Genomic DNA, 17,812 nt, shown 5'->3' with positions numbered 1-17,812 from the left:
CAGACAGATATGGAGCTGGCAGAGTCAGAGAGTAGAGATAAAAGGGTGCTTTTCTGACTGGAGATCGGTGATCGATCTGTGCTGAGACCCCCATTGTTTGTAATATATTACACATATGATTTGGAGGAAAATGTGGGTGGTCTGATTAATAAATTTGCAGATGACACAAAGAGTGGTGGAGTTGTGGATAGTGAGGGGGATTGCCAGAGGATACAGCAGGATATGAATAGATTGGAAATTTGGGTGGATAAATGGCAGAAGGAATTTAATTTGGACAAAGGCGAGGTGATGCATTTTGGAAGGTCTAGTGTAAGAGAGAAGTATACAGTAAATGGAAGAACCCTTAGAAGCATCAACATACAGAGGGATCTAGGTGTATAGGTCCACAGTTCCATGAAAGTGGCAACGCAAATGGATAAGGTAGTCAAGAAAGTGGATGTCATGCTTGCCATCATCAATTGGGCATAGACTATAAAAAATTGGCAAGTCATGTTACAATTGTATATAAATTTAGTTAGGCCACATTTGGAATATTGCGTACAATTTTGGTCGCCACACTACCAGAAGGATGCGGAGACTTTGGAGAGGGTGCAGAGAAGGTTTACCAGGATGTTGCCTAGTTTGGAGGGCATTAGGTATGAGCTGAGATTGGACAAACTTTGTTTGTTTTCACTTGAAGGCCGGAGACTGAGGGGCGACCTGATAGAAGTTTACAAAATGATGAGAGGCATGAATAGAATGGAGAGTCAGGGTCTTTTTCCCAGGGTAGAAATGTCAATTACCAGGGGACAAAGGTAAAAGGGGAAAGTTTAAAGATGGCGAGAGACAAGTTTTTTTTTTACACAGATATTAAGTGCCTGGAATGCACTGCCAGGGAGATGGAAGAGGCAGATACTAAAGCAGTGTTTAAGAGGTGTCTTGACAGATACATGAATAGGCAGGAAATAGAGGGATACGGATTGCACAGAGACAAAAGGTCTTTAGTTTAGAAAGGCGTCATGTGTCGGCGCAGGCTTGGAGGGCCGAAGGGCCTGTTCCTGTGCTGTACTGTTCTTTATTCTAAAGCTGCAGATAGTAAATGAATCAAGCACAGTAATATGATGAAGCACAAAGAATGATAAGTTACCACAACAACAGGACAGCCACAATCTTCGGCACTGAGCTACTTGGTGGAGCATTACTGAGGTTTAGGATCAGTTTCAGGAGACCAGAAAAACATGTGAGGGTACTGGAATGTGTTGTTTGCCGCGTGTGTGCATTCAGGATTTGTCTGGCTTTCAGTCAAGTTCATACCTTGGTTAAAATGCACTGAAGAAAACTGGGATTCAGTTCAGCGAGAGATTTATGTACTGGGTTAAGTCCAGCAAAAAAATGATTTTAAAGGTCAAAGTAAATGGAACCAAATTCACAACAGATTATCTGTCAGGAGCCAACAAAGCATGAGGGATTGGATAGTCCAACAAGGTGGGACAGTTGGACATGAAGTCCAAACTTTATGTGATGAAAAATTTCCTTTCTCCCTCGCACTGTTGTTTTTTTGTTCCCAACAGCTGGTTAGCAACACAAAGATCATCTACGCCCTCATGGTAAATGCACTTACTGCTCCATGGGCGATACTTCCACAGTGCTACAAAAGCAAAATGCTGAATATCCGAAATAAAAACAGGCAATGCTGAAAATTCTCATCAGGTCAGGCAGCATCAATGGAGCAAAGGAGATCAAGGAACCGAGAGGTTCTAATGAAAGAATCTATTCCTTTTCCCTCCCCACCCTGATACTTCTCGACCTGTTGGGCGTTTTCAGCACTTTCTCTTCCCGTGGCGTTGCTGCATTTCTGTTTACAACCTTGGTTTTCCAATGAACGTCTGAACTGCTAATAGGATGTTCTTCTCCCATGTCGGGAGACAATCGTAACATGCTGCTCCTCACCAAATACGCCTTGAAAGGATAGAGAAAGGGAAGCAGGAAAGGGTGAAGTGAGCTTGGGAATGTGATAAAATGCGACTGTCAAAGATAAAGCTTAGGATTCACCAATCTTGTCTGTGGGCCACAGCGGCACTAGAAAATTGTAGTTACAGGTGAGGTTGGAGGTTTTTGGTGATAGATTTCGGGATAAAGGCAGCAGGTTTGGTGGGCTTAAAGACAAAGGAGAAAGGAAGCAAAGAGAATAGAAATGTAGAATCCCTACAGTGCAGAAGGAGGCCATTCGGCCCATCGAGTCTGCACTGATAACAATTCCACCCAAGCCCTATCCCTATCACCCCACACACTTACCGCATTGGTCCCTCTAACCTATGTATCCCAGGACACTAAGAGGCAATTTAGCATGGCCAATCAACCTAACCCCCACAACTTTGGCACCTATATATCCTTCAGGACATTCCAAAATCTTACAAACCTATCAGATAGTTTTGAAGTGTGGTTTTTGAGGGAATGTAGGCAGATGCAGAAGCCAGCTTTCACATCACTGTTTGTGGGACTTGGCAATGAGGTATAAATCAGATCTGTTCTTTTTCGATGTTGGTTGAGGGATAACTACAGGCCAGGAAACCAGGAACGCCACCCTGGCTCTTCCTCAAAATGGTGCCACAGAATGTTTCCAATCCATTTGAGGGAGCAGCTGGGGCCTCGATAACATCTCATAGCGAGGGGGATTGAATATAAAAGTAGGGAGGTCTTGCTGCAGCTGTATAGGGCATTGGTGAGGCCGCAGCTGGAGTACTGTGTGCAGTTTTGGGCGCCGCACCTGCGCAAGGATATTTTGGCCCTGGAGGGAGTGCAGAGGAGGTTTACTAGGCTGATACCGGAGTTGAGGGGATTGAGCTATGAGGAGAGGCTGAATAAACTAGGCTTGTACTCGTTAGAGTTTAGAAGAATGAGGGGAGATCTCATTGAGACGTATAAGATGATGAATGGGATGGATAGGATAGAGGTGGAGAGACTCTTCCCGCTCAAAAAAGACAGTAGGACTAGGGGGCACAGCCTCAAGATAAAGGGGAGGCGGTTTAGAACGGAGTTGAGGAGGAACTTCTTCACTCAAAGGGTCGTGAATCTCTGGAATTCTCTGCCCGTTGAAGTGGTGGAGGCTGCCTCGCTAAATATTTTTAAGAAGCGGGTTGATGGGTTCTTGATAAGAGAGGGGATTAAGGGTTATGGGGAGAGGGCGGGAAAGTGGAACTGAGCCACGACAGATCAGCCATGATCTTATTGAATGGTGGGGCAGGCTCGAAGGGCTAGATGGCCTACTCCTGCTCCTATTTCTTATGTTCTTATCTCACCCACAAGATGGCACCTTGGGCAGTGCAGCACTCCCTCATTACTGCCCTGGAGTGCTGGCCTGGATTAGGTGTTTAGATTTCTGGAGTGGTAATGTGAACCTCTAATATCTTGCATTCTCAACACAAAAGGACCTCAAAATGAGCCACAGCTAACATCAAGGGAGTGTCAGCCAGGACGTGTAGGGGCCAGGAATAGCTGCAAAGGAAGCAAAGGATGTACAGTGGAACATTCAGTCATTGTAACGTTCACAGTGTACACTGACATTCCCAGAAGTCGAATATTGACTAAGCCTAGGAATTCAATATCACATGAGGATTAATAAATTCCAAAGCCCCATCATTTGAACCGATTTTAAAATCACCGAGTTATAAAACATTTTGCTGCAGGGTTGATACATGGTCATCCTAACTATACTGGGTCAAATGGATTCAGATAAAGAACATGATTGAATTGGAATATGGGTAAACGTGCTATTGCCTCTTAGTTGTTAAGAGGATAGGTGCTGTTTGAGACAAGCAGCACAAGGACACAGTGGTTAGCACTGCTGCCTCTACCAGGATGTTGCCTGGTATGGAAGGGCTGTCTTACGAGGAAAGATTGAATGAACTTGGGCTGTTTTCCCTTGAGAGACGTCGGCTGAGGGGGGATCTAATAGAGGTTTATAAGATTATGAAGGGGATAGATAGAGTAAATGGTGGTAAGCTTTTTCCGCTACTAGAAATGGATAGAACGAGGGGTCACGGGCTTAGGGTGAGGGGGGCTAGGTATAAGACAAATATTAGAGGGCAGTTTTTCACGCAAAGGGTAGTGGGGGTGTGGAATGCACTGCCGAGTAAGGTGGTGGAAGCAGGCACGCTAGGGTTGTTTAAGAGTCACTTAGACAGCCATATGAGTGGGCTACATATAGGGGGATATAGTAGGCCTTACTGAACATTGTAGGCTTGGGAATACGTTTTGCCTCAGGAATGTTAGTCTTTGCCTGTTTAATAATGAATTTTTTTGTCTCCACAGGCATTTAAGTCCAGCAAGGGGCATGCAGGCGGCAGGTTGTAGTGGGCTGCTCTTGGATGTTGCTTCGGGAGTTGCCTATTGCTTCATGTCGTTAGTGTGCTTAAACTGGACCATCTCGAGGGCAACATGACAGCTCAGAGACTATCTCTGTTACTGTGCGGACACATGGATTTGGGTGTGTGTCTGTGGGAGTTTGCACGTTCTCCCCGTGGTTGCGTGGGTTTCCTCCGGGTGCTCCGGTTTCCTCCCACATCCCCCAAAGATGTGCTTTTAGGCTGATTGATTGGGTACTAAATTGTCCCTAAATTGGACCTCCCTGATCCTCGCACGTTAGGCGTAGACTAAAATCATGAATAGGTCACTGAGACAGTAGGACGGCGGCGCGGGCTCGTTGGGCCGAAGGGCCTGTTTCCCGTGCTGTGTTGTTCTTTGTTGTTGCCAGGGACTCAGGTTCAATTCCAGCCTCGGGTCACTGTCTGTGTGGAGTTTACACATTCTCCCTGTGTCTGCCTGGGTTTCCTCAAGGTGCTCCAGTTTCCTCCCACAGTCCAGTGATGTGTGGGTTAGGTGCATTAGCCATGCTAAATTCTCCCTCAGTGTACCCGAATAGGCGCCGGAGTGTGGTGACTAAGAGATTTTCACAACAACTTCATTGCAGGGCTAAGATAAGCCTACTTGTGACACTAATAAATAAAATATTTTAAAAATTTCAAAAGCAGTCATTGTTTGTTTAGAGATTAGTCACCAGAGGGAGTTGGCAGTAAAATGAAGTGCATGTGGGACATTACTTTCTTGTCAGATCATTCTCTGCGTTCTCCTTTCACAATAAGTTTAAGCTTCAATTTTTAAAAATTCATTTATGGGACATGAGCGTCATTGGCTAGACCAGCATATATTGCCCATCCCTAGCTGCAAAAATAAACTATTTCCTTCCTGTAGCCCTAATATCTCCAGACAGAGACTTCCTCTCACATCACTATACTGTTCAAATGGAGTCACTTTATCTTGCTGCAACTGTACAGGGTACTGGTGAGGCCGCAGCTGGAGTACTGTGTGCAGTTTTGGTCGCCGCACTTGCAGAAGGATATATTGGCCTTGGAGGGAGTGCAGAGGAGGTTCACTAGGCTGATACCGGAGATGAGGAGGTTGAACTATGAAGAGAGACTAAGTAGACTGGGTCTGTACTCGTTGGAGTTTAGAAGGATGAGGGGGGAGATCTTATAGAGACGTATAAGATAATGAAAGGGATGGATAGGGTAGAGGTAGAGAGATTCTTCCCGCATAGAAAGGATAGCAGGACTAGAGGGCACAGCCTCAAGATAAAGGGGGGGCAGTTTACATCGGAGTTGAGGAGGAACTTCTTCACTCAAAGGCTGGTGAATCTCTGAAATTCTCTGCCCGTTGAAGTGGTGGAGGCTACCTCGCTAAATATATTTAAGTCACGGGTAGATAGGTTTCTGATAGACAAGGGAATTAAGGGTTATGGGGAGAAAGCGGGAAAGTGGAACTGATCCACTTCAGATCAGCCATGATCTTATTGAATGGTGGGGCAGGCTCGAAGGGCTAGATGGCCTACTCCTGCTCCTACTTCTTACGTTACAATTCTCGGGCCGTGGATATCATTGACAAGGCCAGAATATATTGTCTACTCGCATTTGCTCTTGAGAAGGCTGTGGGTATGTTGCCTTCTTGAACTGTTACAGTCTACCTACTCCCAAAGTAAGGGCTTCCTGGATTTTGACCCAGCAACAATGAAGGAACAGTAGTACAGCTCCAAGTCAGCTTGTGGAATTATAGACTTTCAAATGAAATCCCTGTACTGCAGAAGGAGGCCATTTGGCCCACTGAGTCTGTACCAACTCTCTGACAGAGTATCTTATCCAGGCTCTCTCCCCCACCTTATCCCTGTAACCCCAGATAATTATCCTACTATTCTTCCTAATCTACATTCCTTGGGACACTAAGGGGCAATTTAGCATGGCCATCAACCTAATCTGCAGATCTTTGGACTGGGAATATGGAGAAGATAGTGCAAACTCCACACAGTCACCCATTATTGGGATTGAACCCAGATCTCTGGCACTGTGAGACAACAGTGCTAACCACTGTGCCACCGTGCTGCCTATTTGGATCATGATCTGGTGGGGATCTTGTTCCCACTTACCTGCTACTCTTGCCCTTTTGGTTGTCCTGTAGGCTGTTCTAACATGGACAGCATGGTGGCGCAGTGGTTAGTACAGCATCAGGGACCCGGGTTTGATTCCTGTCTTGGATCACTGTGTGCGTGTGGAGTTTGCACATTCTCCCTGTGTCTGCACGGGTTTTGACCAGGTGCTCCGGTTTCCTCCCACAGTCCAAAGATGTGTGGGTTAGGTTGATTGGCCATGCTAAAACTGACCCTTAGTGTCAGGGGGAGTAGCAGTGTAAATTAGGGTTTGGGAATAGGGCTGAGTGGGATTGTGGTTGGCACTTGGACTGAATAGCCTCCTTCTGTTCTGTAAGTATTCAATTCTAATTCAATTCCTCCTAGAACTTAAAAGTTGTGAAACATTTCACAAACTTCAGCCTTCTTAGATTGTGTTTATAATTGCTTATCCTTAATCCCAATGAAGGGATTAATTCTGGTCTACAGTTTCACTGTTTTGGGGTCTGAACGCTTCATCTACCTTGGCTTCTTATTGTAAAGAAAAAAATCCACGGCCTCCACAACAAGTAATTTGACTGAATTGACATCAACTGATTGAGGATCCAGAATATCACCAAGCAACACATTCACAATTAATCAGCAGAGACAGACGGAGAGACATGACCGCATAAACTGGCAGAGATTGACAGCAGCTTGAATAAATCAAACTCAGAATGGAAAGGTCTTTCTCTTTTTTTGAAGTTCAAGTTTCAGAGGACAGCTGAAGAAATGGCTGCAGCCAAGTCACACAGGAAAGCTGACTCGGGAGATATCTGCTGTCGAAGAGGAGCAATTGAATCCAGTAGCCTGCAATTCTATTCCAGAGTGTAAATCGAGTCAGACAAGGGGCAGTCTGGCAGTGTTCCTCTCAGCTGGAATGAGTTTCAACAACCCTTGAAAAGATCACGATAAGGGAGAATGCCTCGATGAATGTGCCATCTTGAAGAAGAATATTTAAGCAATGGCTAATCCCATATGAATTGCTGATACTGCCAGCATTCAGGTGAAGTTCCCTCCATTACCCCCTTCCCTTGACTTTACCACCGGTGACAACATCTTCCCCGATTGACCGTACTCTCCAAAAGGTGGATGGTACAGTGGTTAGCACTGCTGCCTCACAGCTCCAGGGACCTGGGTGACTGTCTGTGCAGAATCTGCACATCCTCCCCATGTCTGTGCAGGTTTCTGCTGGGCGCTCTGGTTTCTTCCCACAGTCCAAAGATGTGCAGGTTAGGTTGATTGACCATGATAAATTGCCCCTTAGTATCCTAGGATGCATAGGTTAGAGGGATTAACAGGTAAATATGTGAGGTTATGGGGATAGAGCCTGGGTGGGATTGTTGCCGGTGTAGACTCGATGGGCTGGATGGCCTCCTTCTGCACTGTAGGGGTTCTATAAGTCTATGAAAATGCCCTCTCTGAAACCTTCTCACCCCTTTTCCTCTCCACCACTTTAAGTATGTTGGGGTATAGCCCTTTGTAAGGGAATGAATGGGTCATGTGATCTGGGGTGAATAGTCATGAATGGACAGTCAACGTTTGGAGTATGGTGTGAGTAGACTAAATAAAGATCTGTGTTCCCTGGTGCCTGGCTGTGAGTAGTTCTTGAGCAGACACCTCAGTACTCTGAGGTTTAGCACACTCCCCCCACCATTGAGAACTTTCCTGAAAACATTCTTTTGAACCAAGCTGTTGGTCACACCAACTAATCTCTCCATCCCTGGCTTACTCTCTATTCCTTTACACATTTCCCTATTTTGTCACTTCAAGGAACTTCCACCTTAAAGCCACCACGTGTATGGAAGTTGCAGTTGACTAAGAGATGGGTAGAGGATGTACAATAAAAAGTGTAAAATCATTCCATAGTTGGAGGTCTGACAGTAACCTCCCAAGAAGAATCTGAAGCACTCAACGAGGCAAAGGTTAAGTTTTTTTTTATTCAAAATTGTGGGACATGGGCATCGCTGGCTGGCCAACATTTATTGCCCATCCCTAGATGCCCTTGAGAAAGTGGTGGTGAGCTGCCTTCTTGAAATGTTGCAGTCCACGTTCTATGGGTTGACCCATGTTGCCAGTAGGGACAGAATTGCAGGATTCTGACCCAGTGGCTGCGAAGGAACAGCGACATAGTTCCAAGTCAGGATGGTGACTGGCTTGGAAGGGACCTTGCAGGAGGTGGTGTTCCCATGTATCTGTTACCCTCGTCCTCCTCGATGGAAGTGGTTGTGGATTTGGAAGGTACTTTCTAAGGGAGCTTGGAGACTTACTGCAGTGCGTCTTATAAATAGTGCACACTGCTGCTACTGCGTATCTGTGGTGGAAGTAGTAATTGTTGGTGTGAAAGGGGTGTCAATCAAATGGATTGCTTTATCCTGGATGGTGCCGAGCTTCCTGAGTGCTGTTGGAGCTGCACCCATTCAGTCAGGCAAGGAGTATTTTATTACACTCCTGACTTGTCCCTTATAGTTGGTGGACAGGCTTTGGGGAATCAGGAGATGAATTATTTGCTGCAGTGCTCCTAGCCTCTAACCTGCTCTTGTAGCCGTTACCTTTACAGAATCATACAAGCTACAGTGCAGAAGGTGGTCATCTGGCCCATCGAGACTGCACCAACAACAATCCTACCCAGGTCCCATCCCTGTAACCCCACATATTTACCCTCCTAATCCCCTAACACTAAGGGGCAATTTATCATGGCCAATCAAACCAACTCACATATCTTTGGACTCTGGGAGGAAACCTACGTGGACATGGGGAGAATGTGCAAACTCCACACAGTCATATGCAGCTAGAATTGAACCCAGGTCCCACTGTGAGGCAGCAGTGCTAACCACTGTGCTACCGTGCCGTCCCAAGTTTGGGGGGGGGGGGGGAGGGGGTGGGTGGGCTAGTTCAGTTGAGTAAGCATGTGACCAAGGTGTGGCACCTTCCAAAGCCAGCCGAATTAAATTATTTTGCATTATTTCAAGTCTCTAGAAACATGAGGGATGTTTTTGCAACAAATATCAGCCTGCAGGTTGGACACATTTCAATCTCCCACTGCACCAGTGACCTAGAATATTGTGGCAGGCAGCTGGTTGTGCATTCCGATGATCTTTTTACATATTGTGACTTCTTGCACCTGCGTCATTTAGTTGGGACAAATCTCACAATGGGAATCAAACACCCGATCACAGTTACTGCCCTCCTTATTGAGCAGGTAGTTATATGGGTACTTACCGAAAGAAATACCATGCAGTACATTCCAAATGACGAGTGGCCAGAATAAAAGGATAACCTGCAAAATATTCAATGAAAGAAACACACATTATAACAGCTTTGAGTGCAACAGCCAGGGGATTGAGGCATGCAAGGATGGAACTTGAGCCCGTTATTATACAAGTAGATCGATACCGTTCTTAATGATGAAATTACAGTTACAAGCCACTATTTAACACTCAGAATATTACATTTGAAACAAAGAACAAAAAATTACAGCACAGGAACAGGCCCTTCAGCCCTCCAAGCCTGCACCGACCATGCTGCCCGATGGAACTAAACCCCCCACCCTTCTGCAGACCATAACCCTCTATTCCCATCCTATTCATGTATTTGTCAAGACACCCCTTAAAAGTCACTACTGTATCCACTTCCACCAGCAACGAGTTCCAGGCACCCACCACCCTCTGTGTAAAAAATCTGCCTCGTACATCTCCTTTAAACCTTGCCCCTCGCATCTTAAACCTGTGCCCCCTAGTAATTAGAGTCTGCATTTAGAAATAATTTTGAACCTCTATAGAAAGAGGAAATCAGAATCCAATTTCTTATGCCTCTTCTGAAGCTACTGATTTATGGTGGAGCACTGTCCAATGGGAGCTGGCCTCTCTTCAATATTTCATCCAATGATATGTTTGAATGTGGATATTATCAGACTTTGCTGTGAGGGGTGTCACAGTTGGACCCAATTAATCACAGAACCCTCCACTGCAGAAACAGGTCCTTCGGCCCATCAAGTCTGCACTGAAAACAATCCCACCCAGGTCTTACCCCCATATCCCTACACATTTACCCGCTAATCCCTTTAACATACACATCCCAGGACACTAAGGGGCAATTTTAGCATGGCCAATCAACCTAACCCGCACATCTCTGGACTGTGGGAGGAAACCGATGCAGCCGGAGGAAACCCACGCAGACACGAGGAGAATGTGCAAACCACACAGTGACCCGAGCCGGGAATCGAACCCAGGTCTCTGGAGCTGTGAAGCAGCAGTGCTAACCACTGTGCTACCGTGCCGCCCCTTGCCGCCCCCAATTAAGTTGGTGCACCTTCCAGCGGAGTTATTGAATAGTGATGAGGAGTGCTAAACTGAGATAATTCTTTCCTCCCATCTCCATTTCCGACCTACTAATCTTGCACGGGCCAAAGGAGACACCTAAGAATGGATACTCTTGAGACATATCTAGCACAGTGGCACTGCTGTCTCAGAGCGCCAAGAACCTGGGTACGAGTTCCGGCTTGGGTCATTGTCTATGCGGAGTCTGCACATTCTCCCCATATCTGTATGGGTTTCCTCTCACAGCCTGAAGGATGTGCTGGTTAGGTGCATTGGCCATGCTAATACTCCCTCAGTGTACCTGAACAGGTGCCAGAGTGCGGCAACTAGGGGATTTTCACATAATTTCCTTGCAGTGTTAATGTAAGCCGACTTGTGACACTAATAAGTGACACTGGGATAAAGACCTCTGCACCAATTCTAACATTTCATCCCATTGCCTAACTCTGTTGCCTCAAAAAGGTCAAACTCAGGGCATTGGCTTGGAGGGGGTAGTTCACAATGCAGTTACTGTGACTGACTCTCAACTACCTTCCAAATTTCCTTAAGAAATGCACAATAGGTTATATTCAAGAAGGCAGTTCACCAGCACAATCCAGGGACCCAAGTTCAACTCTGGCCTTGAATAACTGTTTGTATGGGTGGAGTTTTCACATTCTCTGTGTGTCCATGTGGGTTGCTTCTGGTTTCCTTCCTGTGCAGGTTAAGTTGATTGGCCATGTTAAATTGTCTCTTAAGTGTCAGGGGTTAGCAGGGTAAATATGTGGAGTTGCAGGGATAGGGCTTGGGTGGGATGGTTGTCGATGTAGGCTCAATGGGTAGAATGGCTTCCTTCTGCACTGTAGGGATTCTATGAATGAAATGAGATTAAGTAAATAGCGCACAGCAGCATATCAATGTGCTGCCGTGAATAGCTCAGCAAAGTCTTTGTTTTCCAACGACACTTGGTTAGTCACTTGGAAACATCAGGCTGTTGGCTCATTGCAGCCTTCAGGGGGCAGCTGTTGGCAATCTTAGACTAAATTCTGGCCTTGTGATCCAGGGTGAGTGCCAAGCTTGAGTGGCGTTCTTTGTGGGGATTCAGCGCCATGAATGATTGGGCCAAGGTGTTCAGTCGCAACTAGGCGATTGCTGAACGCACAGCCTGGGCTGAAGTTGATGTAATTATTGGGCAGACGCAACTGCAAATAACGTGGCAATTAGTTCCTTTCCATCGCAGCAGAGGTCATAAATAAACTGGAGCCAGAACGTGGCAGCTGCTCATCCACCAAGCAGCATCTTGTTGAGGTAACTTCACTTCACTGAAGGCAGTTTGGTTTTTAAAGCTGCAGCTTATAAGCTTTAGTTTTTTGAAACCTCTTTGGAGCAATGAAGAACTGCTCTAAACGGGACATTATGAAGCATTATGCCAAAGATGTACAGGTTAGGTGGATTGGCCATGCTAATTTGCCCCTCAGTGTACAATGCTGAGTAGGTTAGGGAAATTAGCTGGGTAAATGTGCGGGATTACAGGGTGGCATTGTAGTTAGGACCGTCACCTCACAGCACCAGGCGCCTCTCAGCGTGGAGTTTGTATGTTTTCCTCGTGTCTGTGAGGGTTTTGTCCGGGTGCTCCAGTTTCCTCCCAAAGTCCAAAGATGTGCAGGTTTGGTTTATTGGCTATGCTACATTGCTTCTTATTGTCAGAGAGATTAGCAGGGTAAATATGTGGGATTGTGTGGTTAGGGCCTGGTAGGATTGCTGTTGGTGCAGGGTTGATGGGCCAAATGGCCTCTTTCAGTACTGTAGGGATTCTATGACAGAGCAGGGGAGTAGTCGGGGTGAGATGCTCTGTCCAAGAGTTAGTGCAGACTCGATGAGTCAAATGGCATCCTTCTGCACTGTAGGGATTCTAAGACGATCAGGATTGGTGCTAAATATATGAAAAACATTGCTGATTCATTTGGGTGAAGCAGTGGGAGTCATCAGTAAAAAATCCCAAATCATTTTCCCATTATCCAAAGTCATTCAAATATGGACAAATGAATTCCTCTGGGCCAATGTCAAAGAGAGTGCAGACTAGTGCTCTCCAACTAGAGACATCGCTTATGACTAGAGAAAGCTTATACTGGAGCCTAACCCAACAGGCAGCAATGAACAGCCATCTGTAAGGAGAATGGGAAAGGAGATTGTGTTGCCCAAAGCAATCAGTTTGACCAAGGTAATGACAGCCTATGATTTAGGGTCACTTTGATGTAATTAAAAAGCCTTTATCGAACCAGCCGAGTGGGAGAATAGAGACATTCACTGGGTTCATCCTGAGTACAGAGGGATTTTCTTATGAGGAGAAGCTGAGTAGGTTGGGCCTGTGCTCATTGGAGTTTAGAAGAATGAGGGGAAACTTGAGATGACTTTATAAAGCATTTAGACAGTGACATGGGTAAGATTGGTACAGAGTGATATGACCCAAACGCAGGCAACAGGGACTAGCTTCATGGTTAAAAAAAGGTGCAGCAAGGACAAGTTGGGCCAAAGGGCCTGTTTCCATGGGGTAAACTTCTACGATTCTATAATTTTATTCAGATCTATAGGATTCTCAGGGGGCTTGACAGGATAGATGCTGAGATGTTGTTTCTCTTTGTGGGAGAGTCCATAACCAGACTCATAATCTCAGAGTAAGGGATTGCCCATCTAAGACAGGATTTCTTCTCTCAGAGCGTGGTGAATCTGTGGAGTTCTTTCCTGCAGAAGGCTGTAGAAGTGGGTCATTAAGTACATTCAAGGCCGAGATAGATTTTAATCAGTAAGGGAAGCGAGGGTTATGGAGATAAGGCAGGAAAGCGGAGTTGAGGATTATCATTCCAGATCAACCATCATCTCACTGAAAGGCAGAGTGGACTTGATGGGCCAAATGGCCCACTGCCACACCCACATCCCAAGGTCTCACCAGCCAGTATAGTTGATGGCACAATGGCTGGGTTTGCAACAAAAACTGCTGGAAATCTCAGCAGGTCTGACAGCATCTGTGGAGAGAGCGAGAGCATGGAGCTAAAGTTTTGAGTTGGCTCAGACGAAGGGTCATAGAACATAGAACATAGAACATTACAGCGCAGAACAGGCCCTTCGGCCCACGATGTTGCGCCGACCAGTTACAAAACAATGACCCACTAACCTAAACCAATCCCTTCTCGTCCATAAACCTATCCACGGATCTCTTAAACGCCCCCAAACTAGGCGCATTTACAACTGCAGCAGGCAGGGCATTCCAATCCCTCACCACCCTCTGGGTAAAGAACCTACCCCTGACATCTGTCCTATAACTACCACCCCTTAATTTAAAGCCATGCCCCCTCGTGCTAGATTTCTCCATCAGAGGAAAAAGGCTATTACTATCCACCCTATCTAAACCTCTAATCATCTTATATGTTTCAATTAGATCCCCTCTTAGCCGCCTTCTTTCCAGCGAAAACAACCCCAAATCCCTCAGCCTCTCCTCATAGGACCTCCCCTCCATACCAGGCAACATCCTGGTAAACCTCCTCTGCACCCTCTCCAAAGCCTCCACATCCTTCCTGTAATGTGGGGACCAGAACTGCACACAGTACTCCAAGTGCGGCCGCACCAGAGTTGTGTACAGTTGCAACATGACGCTGCGACTCCTAAATTCAATCCCCCTACCAATAAACGCCAAGACACCGTATGCCTTCTTAACAACCTTATCTACTTGACTCCCAACTTTCAGGGATCTATGTACACATACACCTAGATCCCTCTGCTCATCCACACTATTCAAAGTCCTCCCGTTAGCCCTATACTCGACACATCTGTTATTCCTACCAAAGTGAATTACCTCACACTTCTCCGCATTAAACTCCATCCGCCACCTCTCGGCCCAGCTCTGCAACCTGTCTAAGTCTTCCTGCAAACTATGACACCCTTCCTCACAATGTACCACACCTCTGACTTTGGTGTCATCAGCAAACTTACTAATCCACCCAACTATACCCTCATCCAGATCATTAATAAAAATTACAAACAGCAGTGGCCCCAAAACAGATCCCTGAGGCACACCACTCGAAACCGAACTCCATGATGAATATTTACCATCAACCACCACCCTCTGTCTCCTATCCGCTAGCCAATTCCTGATCCAATTCCCTAGATCACCCCCAATCCCATACATCTGCATTTTCTGCAGAAGCCTACCATGGTGAACCTTATCAAACGCAATTCAGACTTGAAGTGTTAACTCTGTCCTCTCTGCCATCAGCCACGCTGGCCAACAAGACCTCAAGATGCCAGTGCAAAAGTAGGCCACCCGGCCCATCGAGTTCGCTCTGCCTCTCAATGAGACCAAGGCCAACCTGAAATGATCTCTGACAGCTACAGGACAGTGTTCTTGCCAATGGAAATTCCTGCCCTTACAATCGGATAGTGAAGCCAGACAAGTAAACAGTCCTCCAAGGTAATGTGAAAGATTAACCACTGTTGTTCAATGTTACACTGGTTTCTGCAGACAGAGATTTTTCCCCCAGTGATCAATAGTTTCAGATAACCTCCAATGCCAATCTCTTAATAGGCAAGGACTCTCCTGGCACAACCTGCTGGGTTTGGTCTTCCCAGTAGTACCCCAATGCAAACTGGGAGAGGGGGGGAGGGGTGTTTGTCCACACATCTCTGAAACTGGACAGGCAAGTAAATATGGTGGTGAAAAAGGCATATGGAACACACTCCTTTATCAATCAGGGTATAGATTACAAAAGGAGAGAGATCATGATGGAATCACATAGAACTTTGGTGAGGCCACATCTGGAGCACTGTGTGCAGTTCTGGTCACCACATTTTAGGAAGGATGTGAACACACTGGAGAGGGTGCAGAGGAGATTCACCCGGATGCTGCCTGGGATGGAACATTGAAGTTATGAAGGTTGGATAGGCTTGGGTTATTTTCATTGAAGCAGAGAAGACTGAGGGGGTGACCTGACTGAGGTGTTCAAGATTATGAGGGGCACGGGGCAATGTGGATAGGGAGCAGCTGTTCCCCTTAGTTGAAAGCTCAGTTACAAGGGGACAAAAGTTAAGAGAGAGGGGTGGGAGGTTTGGGGGGACTTGAGGAAAAACCTTTTTAGTCAGAGGGTGGTGATGGTCTGGAATGTGCTGCCTGGGAGAGTGGTGGAGGCGGGATGCATCACATCCTTTAAAAAATATCTGGACGAGTACTTGGTACGCCGTAACATTTAAGGCTGTGGGCCAAGTGCTGGCAAGTGGGATTAGGTGGCAGGTCAGGAACTTTCATGCATCCATGCAGACTCGATGGGCCAAAGGGCCTCTTCTGCACTGTCATATTCTGGGTGTTGATGGTGGTGGATGGGTGATCACCATAAGATTCAGCAGTGCCAAGCTGTACTTTTCCCTTTGGGGTTTAGCAATTACTTTTGGGCATACATTCCATAATAGAGAACAAAGTCTACCAAGCTAATTTCTCAGCAGCCTCATTCACAGACCCCTAAAACCGGTGAGAGGCTGTCTGTGTTTGTCAGACATACAGCTGACCCAAATTTATAAAAGAAGGCACAGACTGAAGACTGGATCTGAGATCTCAGAGGCTGCAGAGCTCAGTACTGCCTTTGCGGTCCACTTCGCCACTGATCCAGTGTTTCCAGCCAGGACTACAGAGAAGTGGCAAATCACACCACTAATTCAACATCGTCAGGGGATATTAAATAATTGATACCAACATGGAAACTTTCGTGAACCCACTTTGAGGCAAGTAACAAGTTACTCATTGTTCTATTCAGTATGAGCTGCTCCAAAACTAGGCTCATATGACAAGCACACATTCTGATCTGGCAAATAAGCAGTAGGGTCAAGGTTGCCTGACAGTATTTCGCAACAGAAGGATGCATCGATGGCCAAACAACTGGCAGACACAGAGCTGAACAGAATGAAACACAGGACGGAGCTAGCAACCATCAGGTCTCGGATCGCACGGCTCGAGATTTTTCCAAAAAGTCTCCATTTCTCCCCAACATTTTCTAGACCATTCTTACAGTCTGTTAGAAATGATATTAGTAGCTGTGGAGATTCAGGAATGTACCCAGCTCAGACTCAGGATATCAAGAGAGAGCAATGGTTGAAACAACTTAGCAAGCTTTTTTTAATTTTATAATGGCCAACCCAGTGGCAGGAGAAACAATCATTATTTGCTCGTGGAGACAAGCAACTCATGCTTTTTAATTATGAAAGGATTTACTAATGCTTTTAAACACCCACCAAATTAAACACGAAAACTTGCTTTCCTAGTAACCCTGATTACATTTTTCTTGGCCTTTGCTTTGCCAATATTTAACCAGTAAGTCTGGCACATGGACAAGGCAGGTCAAGTCACATCCAAAGCAATGAAGCAGCGTTATTCACATGAATCAGCAGTTACAGGTCCAAATTTTAAATATTATAGAATCCTACAGTGCAGAAGGAGGCCATTCAGCCCATCGAGTCTGCACTGACCACAATCTTACCCAAGCCCTATCGCCATAATCCAATGCATTTAGCCTAGCTAGTCTCCCCGATACTAAGTGCCAATTTAGCATGGCCAATTCACCTAACCCGTGCCTCTTTGGACTGTGGGAGGAAACTGGAGCACCCGGAGGAAACCCACACAGACATGGGGAGAATGCGCAAACTCCACACAGACAGTGACCTAAGCTGGGAATCCAACCTGGGTTTGTGGCACTATGAAGGTGCTGTGCTAACCACTGTGCCAACCCATAGTGAAAAGAAAAATTGATTAGCGAGTCTAATGTGAAAACAGCAAACAGCTCTGAAGGCAAATGGCCTGCTCGTCTTCATTGCAAGAGGATTTGAGTACAGGAGCAAGAAAGACTTACTGCAGCTGCACGGGGCCTTACTGAGAACCACAAAAGGAGTACTGTGTGCAGTTTTGGTCTCCTTATCCAAGAAAGGACATAGAGAAATTGCAAAAAGATTCACCTGACTCATTCCTGGGATGGCAAGATTGTAGTACAAGGAGAAATTGGATGGA

General features: G+C 46.0%; 1 protein-coding gene across 1 annotated transcript in view; it reads right to left on the bottom strand.

Moving 5' to 3' along the window:
* The window catches only part of LOC145358605 (phospholipid phosphatase 2-like), a 125,702-nt gene that overhangs the window by 10,301 nt on the left and 97,589 nt on the right, over positions 1-17,812 (bottom strand). Inside the window, exon 5 of the mRNA XM_080212799.1 lies at positions 9,695-9,752. Within this exon, the coding sequence (XP_080068925.1) occupies positions 9,695-9,752 (58 nt within the window). The remainder of the gene's footprint in view (positions 1-9,694; positions 9,753-17,812) is intronic.

The sequence above is a fragment of the Carcharhinus amblyrhynchos genome, chromosome 26 (genome assembly GCF_965287045.1).
Source record: "Carcharhinus amblyrhynchos chromosome 26, sCarAmb.v2.hapA, whole genome shotgun sequence".
Taxonomy (NCBI): domain Eukaryota; kingdom Metazoa; phylum Chordata; class Chondrichthyes; order Carcharhiniformes; family Carcharhinidae; genus Carcharhinus; species Carcharhinus amblyrhynchos.
Note: the sequence above shows the minus strand (reverse complement) of the source record. Positions and strands in the feature narration are given on the sequence as shown.